This window comes from Lethenteron reissneri, chromosome 7 (genome assembly GCF_015708825.2).
Source record: "Lethenteron reissneri isolate LAM-NWPU_2019-01 chromosome 7, ASM1570882v1, whole genome shotgun sequence".
Taxonomy (NCBI): domain Eukaryota; kingdom Metazoa; phylum Chordata; class Hyperoartia; order Petromyzontiformes; family Petromyzontidae; genus Lethenteron; species Lethenteron reissneri.
Genome location: NC_083785.1, coordinates 6,393,484 through 6,405,847, shown reverse-complemented (window position 1 = coordinate 6,405,847; position 12,364 = coordinate 6,393,484). Strand labels below are relative to the sequence as shown.

Below are 12,364 nucleotides of genomic sequence, written 5' to 3'. Positions count from 1 at the left end.
TAATATTTCTGTGATTTTTCAAAAGAGACAAGTAATTGCATTTTGAGCAGTAACAGCGTGGAAGGGATGTCATGGAAGTGACGTCAATTTTAGCGCCATCAAATTTTCGGATCAATCCGAACAAACATTCTGGATAATTTTTATTTTTTGTGTCTAGGCCTGATTTCTGGATTTTAAGATTAATTTAAAATTCAGGGACTCTATCTTTCTCACTTATGACTGTGGGTTCTACCAAGCCTGACAGAAATTCATCTGGATGTAGGTACTCAATCTAACACTTTTTCTGGACAGGCTGTGCAATTGGGGAGTTCAGCTGCGGAGGAGGCCAGTGCATCCCATCTCTCTACCGCTGTGACGGAGACACGGACTGCCCAGACGGCTCGGACGAGAGCCGCTGCACCGATTGTCCACCCAACTCCTTCCAGTGCGGCAACGGGGCCTGCACCTCCCCCTCGTTTGTGTGCGATGGAGCTGATGATTGTGGAGACTACAGCGACGAGCAGAACTGCAGTGAGTTTAGAACATCTGCCTCTATACGTTTTTACAAATTTGCATCTCATCAATTTAACAGACAGTAGACCTTCGTGAACCAATATTGTGAGTAATAAAATTATCATGTGAACAAATGTGCCAATGTATTTCTGTTTCAGCACACCACTGTGTAATATAGCAATTCATTATATTGTACCATTAGTTACAAACTGCAGCATTAGGCAGTTGCCAGAATTGTGAAAATGTCCTCCAGTGTTGGGCCCTAAATAGGTGGTGTGATGTCATCAGTGTGTGCCCACAAAGGATCTGGAAGTGGCAGGAAGTGATACCTAGAGGTGAATGTATTTGAATATATTATATAATAAATGATCACAATCACTTACATGAGTCCCATTAATATGACTTCATATTCATTTAAATGGTGAAACAGTTTATTCATAGCTAATTAGTTATACTAGAGCTTTAGCTTAGATTATTATAGATTAACTTAAACATTTCGATTTAAAGCTTTCGTGACTGCAGGGATTCATCTTCTTGGTTCTTTCGGTAAAGTCACGTAGAAGGGAAGTAATAAAATAATAAAAATAAAAATGTTGTTTTATTATGTTTTATTTTTTATTATTTTATTACTTCCCTTCTACGTGACTTTACCGAAAGAACCAAGAAGATAACTTAAACATGTCAATATACACATATATTTACATGGTGATGAGTGTTAGTTATTCAGTGGGACTTTTTTTGCACAAGTGTACTCAGAAAAACTATAACTTTTAATGCAATGTGTAATATTTTAATGATTTTTCAAAAGAGACAAGTGTCTGCATTGGAAGCAGTAACAGCATGGAGGGGATGTCATGGAAGTGACGTCACTTTTGCGACATTGCATTTTGGGATTAATCCAAACCAAACATTCTGGATCATCCGATGTTTTGTGTTATGGCCCAATTTCTGTATTTTCAAATTAATCTTAAATTCAGGGACTCTATATTTTTGAATTATGACTGTGGGTGCGACCAAGCCTGACAGAAATTCATCTGGATGTAGGTAATCAAGCAACCAACTTTTTTTCTGGACAGGCTGTGCGATTGGGGAGTTCAGCTGCGGAGGAGGCCAGTGCATCCCATCTCTCTACCGCTGTGACGGAGACACGGACTGCCCAGACGGCTCGGACGAGAGCCGCTGCACCGATTGTCCACCCGACTCCTTCCAGTGCCGCAACGGGGCCTGCACCTCCCCCGTGTTCGTGTGCGATGGAGCTGACGACTGTGGAGACTACAGCGACGAGCAGAACTGCAGTGAGTTGTCAATATCTGCCTCAATATGTTTCTACGAATTTGCACGTCATCAATTTAACAGACAGTAGAACTTCGCAAAGCAATGTTGTGATAACTAAATTTATCACGTGAACAAATGTGCCAATGTGTTTCTGCATCAGCACACCACTGTGTAATAGAGCAATCCATTATATTGTACCATTAGGCACCACTTTTCTCAGATAATTACAAACTGCAGCATCAGGCCCTTGCCAGAATTGTAAAAATGTCCTCCAGTGTTAGGCCCTAAATAGGTGGTGTGATGTCATCAGTGTGTGCCCACAAGGGAGGAAGCAGTGGCAGGAAGTGATACCTAGAGGTGAATGTATTTGAAGATATAATTGAGTAAATTATCACAATCACTTACGTGAGTTCCATTAATATGACTGTATTTAGATTTACATCCTGAAACAGTTTATTCATAGATAATTAGTTATACTAGAGAGTTATGTTAGATTATTATAGATTATCTTAGACATGTCAATATGCACATATATATTTACATGGTGATGAGTGTTAGTTATTCAGTTGGACTTTTTTTGCACAAGTTTACTCAGAAAAACTATAACTTTTAATGCAATGTTTAATATTTTAAGGATTTTTCTAATGAGACGACAAGTAACTGCATTTGAAGCAGTAACAGCGTGGAGGGGATGTTATGGAAGTGACGTCACTTTTGCGACATTGCATTTTGGGATTAATCCAAACCAAACATTCTAGATCATTTGATGTTTTGTGTCTCGGCCCAATTTCTGTATTTTCAAATTAATCTGAAATTCAGGGACTCTATCTTTCTGAATTATGTCTGTGGGTGCGGCCAAGCCTGACAGAAATTCATCTGGATGTAGGTTCTCAAGCTATCAACTTTTTTCCTGGACAGGCTGTGCGATTGGGGAGTTGACCTGCGGAGGAGGCCAGTGCATCCCATCTCTCTACCGCTGTGATGGAGACACGGACTGCCCAGACGGCTCGGACGAGGTCCGCTGCACCGATTGTCCACCCGACTCCTTCCAGTGCGGCAACGGGGCCTGCACCTCCCTCGTGTTCATGTGCGATGGAGCTGACGACTGTGGAGATTATAGCGACGAGCAGAACTGCAGTGAGTTGTGAATATCTGCCTCTATACATTGTTACAAACATGCATGTTATCAGTTTAACACATAGTAGATTTTCCATCCAATATTGTGATCATTAAAATTGTTACATGAATAAATATGCCAATTTATTTCTGCTTCATCACACCATTGTGTTGTAGAGCTAACACCTTTTTTTTCTGGACAGGCTGTGCGATTGGGGAGGTCAGCTGCGGAGGAGGCCAATGCATCCCGTCTCTCTACCGCTGTGACGGAGACGTGGACTGCCCAGATGGTTCAGACGAGAGCCGCTGCTGTCCACCCGACTCCTTCCAGTGTTACAACGGGGCGTGTGCTCCACTGTCAGCTCTCTGCAATGGGTCTAACGACTGTGGAGACTACAGTGACGAGGAGCTTTGCAGTGAGTTTTCACGTTACCCCTGCGTGCAGTAAAAAGGGAAATCCGTATTCATGGTGGAAGTTAGCGTTGTACGGTCGTGGGGGATGGCGGTGGCTTGGAAATGCCTTCATCCAGCAGTGGATTGATCATGACTGATGATGATGGTGCATCTGTGCCAAGGAGGTGGCTATGCACGTGGCCTGTAACCCTGCACTGTGGAGGCAGTGAGGCTGAGTGAAACTCCTTTCCCGCGAGCCTCGAGCAGCCAGACGGTAGTCCAGCAAAAATGTGTATTCGACCCATTCAGTCGTTATGGGATACAGTGTTTCTCCCTCGCACGTGTGGGTTTTCTCCAGGGGTGCTCCGATTTACTCCCACATGTAAACATTCATCATTGGCCGATCACACGTTTAACATAGAGAGGACTGCAGAGCTTTGGCAATTGTTGGTGCTGGATCATCTCACGGTTGCCTTCACGCTTGTCAGTGGTTCCTCGGCGGCTCTGAGTCATTCTGAACCCAACGACCTGAGTTCAATTCTCAACCATGGGTAATTTCAGTGGCGAGCGATATTGGAACTGGTGCGCGACCACCGCGCCCCTTCACCAACCTGCAATGACCAGCGTGGCAGAGTATGGGGGAGGCATTCATCCAGCAGAGGATTGACAATTGCCTGTGACAGCACGCCCATGACAGGCCTCGCTAACACCGTACTCTCACGGTAGGCTGAAAAGAAGTTGGACTCCGATTTTAGGCTGCGTCGCCTCATCCCGTTTTCTCTTCGTTGTTTCCGCGTGCGCATCTTGCTTCCAACTCTAAACAACGTGCTTTGTTTTTTACAGCTACGCAGATGACAACTCATCCCCCGACGGAAACATCAGGCCCCAGCACTGCGGGTACCACAGTCGCAACCGCCGTCACCTCAATTGCCGTGTCGAACATAACACAACCCAGCAACAATGGCACAGAGTCTGTGCCAATACCAACTACAGTTTCTGACACTGGTGCTACACTGACAAAGCCTAACATCAGTGTCACAGAGACTGTGCCAATACCAACTCCAGTTTCTAACACTACCACGACAACTATTGCTACTGCTGTAATGCCTAATGTCGGTATCACACCAGTTGTGCCAATACCAACTCATGTTTCTAACACCGGTGCTACGTCGGCAAAGCCTAACGTCGGTATCACAGAGACTGTGCCAATGCCAACTCGTGTTTCTAACACCGGTGCTACTTCGGCAAAGCCGAACAGCGGTGTCACAGAGACTGTGCCAATACCAACTCCCGTTTCTAACACCAGTGCTACGTCGGCAAAGTCAAACGTCGGTGTCACAGAGACTGTGCCAATACCAACTCCCGTTTCTAACACCGGTGCTACATCGGCAAAGACTAACGTCGGTGTCACAGAGACTGTGCCAATACCAACTCCCGTTTCTAACTCTAGTGCTACATCGGCAAAGCCTAACGTCGGTGTCACAGAGACTGTGCCAATACCAACTCCCGTTTCTAACACCGGTGCTACGTCGGCAAAGCCAAACGTCGGTGTCACAGATAATGTGCCAATTCCTACTCCCGTTTCTAACACCGGTGCTATGTCGGCAAAGCCTAACAGCGGTGTCACAGAGACTGTGCCAATACCAACTCCCGTTTCTAACACTGGTGCTATATCGGCAAAGCCTAACGTCGGTGTCACAGAGACTGTGCCAATAACAACTCTCATTTCTAACACCGGTGCTACATCGGCAAACCCTAATATCAGTGCCACAGAGACTGTGCCAATACGAATTTCCGTTTCTAACACTGGTGCTACATCGCCAAAGCCTAACGTCGGTGTCACAGTGACTGTGCCAATATCAACTCCCGGTTCTAATACCGGTGCTACGTCGGCAAAGCCGAACAGCGGTATCACAGAGAATGTGCCAATACCAACTCCCGTTTCTAACACCGGCGCTACGTCGGCAAAGTCAAACGTCGGTGTCACAGAGACTGTGCCAATACCAACTCCCGTTTCTAACACCGGTGCTACGTCGGCAAAGTCAAACGTCGGTGTCACAGAGACTGTGCCAATACCAACTCTCGTTTCTAACACCGGTGCTACGTCCGCAAAGTCAAACGTCGGTGTCACAGAGACTGTGCCAATACCAACTCCCGTTTCTAACACCGGTGCTACATCGGCAAAGCCTAACGTCGGTGTCACAGAGACTGTGCCAATACCAACTCCCGTTTCTTACACCGGTGCTACATCTGCAAAGCCTAACGTCGGTGTCACAGAGACTGTGCCAATACCAACTCCCGTTTCTAACACCGGTGCTACATCGGCAAAGCCTAGCATCGGTGTCACAGTGACTGTGCCAATACCATCTCCCGGTTCTAACACCGGTGCTACATCGGTAAAGCCTAACGTCGTGGTAACAGAGACTGTGCCAATACCAACTCCCGGTTATACCACCGGTGTTATGTCGGCAAAGCCTAACGTCGGTGTCACAGAGACTGTGCCAATACCAACTCCTGCTTCTAACATCGGTGCTACGTCGGCAAAGCCTAACGCCAGTGTCACAGAGACTGTGTCAATACCAACTCCCATTTCTAACACCGGTGCTACATCGGCAAAGCCTAACGTCGGTATCACAGAGACTGTGCCAATGCCAACTCGTGTTTCTAACACCGGTGCTACTTCGGCAAAGCCGAACAGCGGTGTCACAGAGAATGTGCCAATACCAACTACCGTTTCTAACACCAGTGCTACGTCGGCAAAGTCAAACGTCGGTGTCACAGAGACTGTGCCAACACCAACTCCCGTTTCTAACACCGGTGCTACGTCGGCAAAGTCAAACGTCGGTGTCACAGAGACTGTGCCAATACCAACTCCCGTTTCTAACACCGGTGCTACATCGGCAAAGACTAACGTCGGTGTCACAGAGACTGTGCCAATACCAACTCCCGTTTTTAACACCAGTGCTACATCGGCAAAGCCTAACGTCGGTGTCACAGAGACTGTGCCAATACCAACTCCCGTTTCTAACACCGGTGCTACGTTGGCAAAGCCAAACGTCGGTGTCACAGATAATGTGCCAATTCCTACTCCCGTTTCTAACACCGGTGCTATGTCGGCAAAGCCTAACAGCGGTGTCACAGAGACTGTGCCAATACCAACTCCCGTTTCTAACACCGGTGCTACGTCGGCAAAGCCAAACGTCGGTGTCACAGAGACTGTGCCAATACCAACTCCCGTTTCTTACACCGGTGCTACATCTGCAAAGCCTAACGTCGGTGTCACAGAGACTGTGCCAATACCAACTCCCGTTTCTAACACCGGTGCTACATCGGCAAAGCCTAGCATCGGTGTCACAGTGACTGTGCCAATACCATCTCCCAGTTCAAACACCGGTGCTACATCGGTAAAGCCTAACGTCGTGGTAACAGAGACTGTGCCAATACCAACTCCCGGTTATACCACCGGTGTTATGTCGGCAAAGCCTAACGTCGGTGTCACAGAGACTGTGCCAATACCAACTCCTGCTTCTAACATCGGTGCTACGTCGGCAAAGCCTAACGCCAGTGTCACAGAGGCTGTGCCAATACCAACTCCCATTTCTAACACCGGTGCTACATCGGCAAAGCCTAACGTCGGTGTCACAGAGACTGTGCCAATACCACCTCCCGTTTCTAACACCGGTGCTACGTCGGCAAAGCCTAACGTCGGTGCCACAGAGATTGTGCCAATACCAACTCCCGTTTCTTACACCGGTGCTACATCGGCAAAGCCTAACGTCAGTGTCACAGAGACTGTGCCAATACCAATTCCCGTTTCTAACATCGGTGCTACGTCGGCAAAGCCTAACGTCAGTGTCACAGAGACTGTGCCAATACCAACTCCCGTTTCTAACACCGGTGCTACATCGGCAAAGCCTAGCATCGGTGTCACAGTGACTGTGCCAATACCATCTCCCGGTTCTAACACTGGTGCTACGTCGGCAAAGCCTAACGTCAGTGTCACAGAGACTGTGCCAATACCAACTCCCGTTTCTTACACCGGTGCTACATCTGCAAAGCCTAACGTCGGTGTCACAGAGACTGTGCCAATACCAACTCCCGTTTCTAACACCGGTGCTACGTCAGCAAAGCCTGACGTCGGTGTCACAGAGTCTGTGCCAATACCAATCCCAAGTTCTAACACCGGTGCTACATCGGCAAAGCCTAACATCAGTGCAACAGAGACTGTGCCAATACCAACTCCTGCTTCTAATACCGGTGCTACATCGGCAAAGCCTAACATCACTGCCACAGAGACTGTGCCAATACCAACTCCCGTTTCTAACATCAGTGCTACGTCGGCAAAGCCAAACGTCGGTGTCACAGAGACTGTGCCAATACCAACTCTCATTTTTAACACAGGTGCTACATCCGCAAAGCCTAACATCAGTGCCACAGAGACTGTGCCAATACCAACTCTCGTTTCTAACACTGGGGCTACGTCGGCAAAGCCTAACGTCGGTGTCACAGAGACTGTGCCAATACGAACTCCCGTTTCTAACACCGGTGCTACGTCGGCAAAGCCTAACATCAGTGCCACAGAGACTGTGCCAATACGAACTCCCGTTTCTAACACCGGTGCTACGTCGGCAAAGCCTAGCATCAGTGCCAAAGAGACTGTGCCAATACCAACTCTCATTTCTAACACAGGTGCTACATCCGCAAAGCCTATCATCAGTGCCACAGAGAATGTGCCAATTCCAACTCCCGTTTCTAACACCGGTGCTACTTCGGCAAAGCCTAACGTCGGTGTCACAGAGACTGTGCCAATACCAACTCTCATTTCTAACACCGGTGCTACGTCGGCAAAGCCTAAAGCCAGTGTCACAGAGAATGTGGCAATACCAACTCCCATTTCTAACACCGGTGCTACGTCGGCAAAGCCTAACGCCAGTGTCACAGAGAATGTGCCAATACCAACTCCCGGTTTTAACAGCGGTGCTACATCAGCAAAGCCTGACGTCGGTGTCACAGAGTCTGTGCCAATACCAATCCCCAGTTCTAACACCGGTGCTACATCGGCAAAGCCTAACATCAGTGCCACAGAGACTGTGCCTATACCAACTCCTGCTTCGAATACCGGTGCTACATCGGCAAAGCCTAACATCAGTGCCACAGAGACTGTGCCAATACCAACTCCCGTTTCTAACACCGGTGCTACATCGGCAAAGCCTAACATCAGTGCCACAGAGACTGTGCCAATACCAACTCCTGCTTCTAATACCGGTGCTACGTCGGCAAAGCCGAACGTCGGTGTCACAGAGAATGTGCCAATACCAACTCCCGTTTCTAACACCGGTGCTACATCGGCAAAGCCTAACGTCGGTGTCACAGAGACTGTGCCAATACCAACTCCTGCTTCTAACACTGGTGCTACGTCGGCAAAGCCTAACGCCAGTGTCACAGAGAATGTGGCAATACCAACTCCTGTTTCTAACACCGGTGCTACGTCGGCAAAGCCTAACGTCGGTGTCACAGAGACTGTGCCAATACCAACTCTTGTTTCTAACACAGGTGCTACGTCGGCAAAGCCTAACGTCGGTGTCACAGAGAATGTGCCAATTCCAACTCCTGGTTCTAACACCGGTGCTACATCGGCAAAGCCTAACGTCGGGGTAACAGAGACTGTGCCAATACCAACTCTCATTTCTAACACCGGTGCTACATCGGCAAAACCTAACGTCGGGGTAACAGAGACTGTGCCAATACCAACTCCCGTTTCTAACACCGGTGCTACGTCGGCAAAGCCTAACGTCAGTGTCACAGAGACTGTGCCAATACCAACTCCCGTTTCTAACACCGGTGCTACATCGGCAAAGCCTAGCATCGGTGTCACAGTGACTGTGCCAATACCATCTCCCGGTTCTAACACCGGTGCTACGTCGGCAAAGCCTAACGTCAGTGTCACAGAGACTGTGCCAATACCAACTCCCGTTTCTTACACCGGTGCTACATCTGCAAAGCCTAACGTCGGTGTCACAGAGACTGTGCCAATACCAACTCCCGTTTCTAACACCGGTGCTACGTCAGCAAAGCCTGACGTCGGTGTCACAGAGTCTGTGCCAATACCAATCCCAAGTTCTAACACCGGTGCTACATCGGCAAAGCCTAACATCAGTGCCACAGAGACTGTGCCAATACCAACTCTCGTTTCTAACACTGGGGCTACGTCGGCAAAGCCTAACGTCGGTGTCACAGAGACTGTGCCAATACGAACTCCCGTTTCTAACACCGGTGCTACGTCGGCAAAGCCTAACATCAGTGCCACAGAGACTGTGCCAATACGAACTCCCGTTTCTAACACCGGTGCTACGTCGGCAAAGCCTAGCATCAGTGCCAAAGAGACTGTGCCAATACCAACTCTCATTTCTAACACAGGTGCTACATCCGCAAAGCCTATCATCAGTGCCACAGAGAATGTGCCAATTCCAACTCCCGTTTCTAACACCGGTGCTACTTCGGCAAAGCCTAACGTCGGTGTCACAGAGACTGTGCCAATACCAACTCTCATTTCTAACACCGGTGCTACGTCGGCAAAGCCTAACGCCAGTGTCACAGAGAATGTGGCAATACCAACTCCCGTTTCTAACACCGGTGCTACGTCGGCAAAGCCTAACGCCAGTGTCACAGAGAATGTGCCAATACCAACTCCCGGTTTTAACAGCGGTGCTACATCGGCAAAGCCTGACGACGGTGTCACAGAGTCTGTGCCAATACCAATCCCCAGTTCTAACACCGGTGCTACATCGGCAAAGCCTAACATCAGTGCCACAGAGACTGTGCCTATACCAACTCCTGCTTCGAATACTGGTGCTACATCGGCAAAGCCTAACATCAGTGCCACAGAGACTGTGCCAATACCAACTCCCGTTTCTAACACCGGTGCTACATCGGCAAAGCCTAACATCAGTGCCACAGAGACTGTGCCAATACCAACTCCTGCTTCTAATACCGGTGCAACGTCGGCAAAGCCGAACGTCGGTGTCACAGAGAATGTGCCAATACCAACTCCCGTTTCTAACACCGGTGCTACATCGGCAAAGCCTAACGTCGGTGTCACAGAGACTGTGCCAATACCAACTCCTGCTTCTAACACTGGTGCTACGTCGGCAAAGCCTAACGCCAGTGTCACAGAGAATGTGGCAATACCAACTCCTGTTTCTAACACCGGTGCTACGTCCGCAAAGCCTAACGTCGGTGTCACAGAGACTGTGCCAATACCAACTCTTGTTTCTAACACAGGTGCTACGTCGGCAAAGCCTAACGTCGGTGTCACAGAGAATGTGCCAATTCCAACTCCTGGTTCTAACACCGGTGCTACATCGGCAAAGCCTAACGTCGGGGTAACAGAGACTGTGCCAATACCAACTCCCGTTTCTAACACCGGTGCTACATCGGCAAAGCCTAACATCAGTGCCACAGAGACTGTGCCAATACCAACTCCTGCTTCTAACACCGGTGCTACGTTGGCAAAGCCTAACGTCGGTGTCACAGAGAATGTGCCAATACCAACCCCTGCTTCTAACGCCGGTGCTACATCGGCAAAGCCTAACATCAGTGCCACAGAGACTGTGCCAATACCAACTCCTGCTTCTAACACCGGTGCTACGTCGGCAAAGCCTAACGTCGGTGTCACAGAGAATGTGCCAATATTAACCCCCGTTTCTAACACCGGTGCTACATCGACAAAGCCTAACATCAGTGCCACAGTGAATGTGCCAATACCAACTCCTGCTTCTAACACCGGTGCTACGTCGGCAAAGCCTAACTTCGGTGTCACAGAGAATGTGCCAATATTAACCCCCGTTTCTAACACCGGTGTTACATCGGCAAAACCTAACGTCAGTGCCACAAAGACTGTGCCAATACCAACTCCTGCTTCTAACACCATTGCTACGTCGGCAAAGCAAAACGTCGGTGTCACAGAGACTGTGCCAATACCAACTCCCGGTTTTAACAGCGGTGCTACGTCGGCAAAGCCAAACGTCGGTGTCACAGAGAATGTGCCAATTCCAACTCCTGGTTCTAACACCAGTGCTACATCGGCAAAGCCTAACGTCGGGGTAACAGAGAATGTGCCAATACCAACTCCCATTTCTAACACCGGTGCTACATCGGCAAAGCCTAACGTCGGGGCAACAGAGACTGTGCCAATACCAACTCCCGTTTCTAACACCGGTGCTACGTCGGCAAAGACAAACGTCGGTGTCACAGAGACTGTGCCAATACCAACTCCCGTTTCTAACACCGGTGCTACGTTGGCAAAGCCAAACGTCGGTGTCACAGATAATGGGCCAATTCCTACTCCCGTTTCTAACACCGGTGCTATGTCGGCAAAGCCTAACAGCGGTGTCACAGAGACTGTGCCAATACCAACTCCCGTTTCTAACACCGGTGCTACGTCGGCAAAGCCAAACGTCGGTGTCACAGAGACTGTGCCAATACCAACTCCCGTTTCTTACACCGGTGCTACATCTGCAAAGCCTAACGTCGGTGTCACAGAGACTGTGCCAATACCAACTCCCGTTTCTAACACCGGTGCTACATCGGCAAAGCCTAGCATCGGTGTCACAGTGACTGTGCCAATATCATCTCCCAGTTCAAACACCGGTGCTACATCGGTAAAGCCTAACGTCGTGGTAACAGAGACTGTGCCAATACCAACTCCCGGTTATACCACCGGTGTTATGTCGGCAAAGCCTAACGTCGGTGTCACAGAGACTGTGCCAATACCAACTCCTGCTTCTAACATCGGTGCTACGTCGGCAAAGCCTAACGCCAGTGTCACAGAGGCTGTGCCAATACCAACTCCCATTTCTAACACCGGTGCTACATCGGCAAAGCCTAACGTCGGTGTCACAGAGACTGTGCCAATACCACCTCCCGTTTCTAACACCGGTGCTACGTCGGCAAAGCCTAACGTCGGTGCCACAGAGATTGTGCCAATACCAACTCCCGTTTCTTACACCGGTGCTACATCGGCAAAGCCTAACATCAGTGTCACAGAGACTGTGCCAATACCAATTCCCGTTTCTAACATCGGTGCTAC

At 49.0% G+C, this 12,364-nt stretch overlaps 1 protein-coding gene across 4 annotated transcripts in view; it reads left to right on the top strand.

Annotated features, from left to right (window-relative positions):
* The window catches only part of LOC133356531 (low-density lipoprotein receptor-related protein 2-like), a 69,962-nt gene that overhangs the window by 28,394 nt on the left and 29,204 nt on the right, over positions 1–12,364 (top strand). For all 4 annotated transcript variants that reach the window (XM_061574108.1, XM_061574118.1, XM_061574100.1 and 1 more), the window contains 5 exons: positions 292–510; positions 1,569–1,787; positions 2,686–2,904; positions 3,087–3,299; positions 4,120–4,173. In XM_061574108.1, coding sequence (XP_061430092.1) covers positions 292–510; positions 1,569–1,787; positions 2,686–2,904; positions 3,087–3,299; positions 4,120–4,173 — 924 coding nt within the window. The remainder of the gene's footprint in view (positions 1–291; positions 511–1,568; positions 1,788–2,685; positions 2,905–3,086; positions 3,300–4,119; positions 4,174–12,364) is intronic.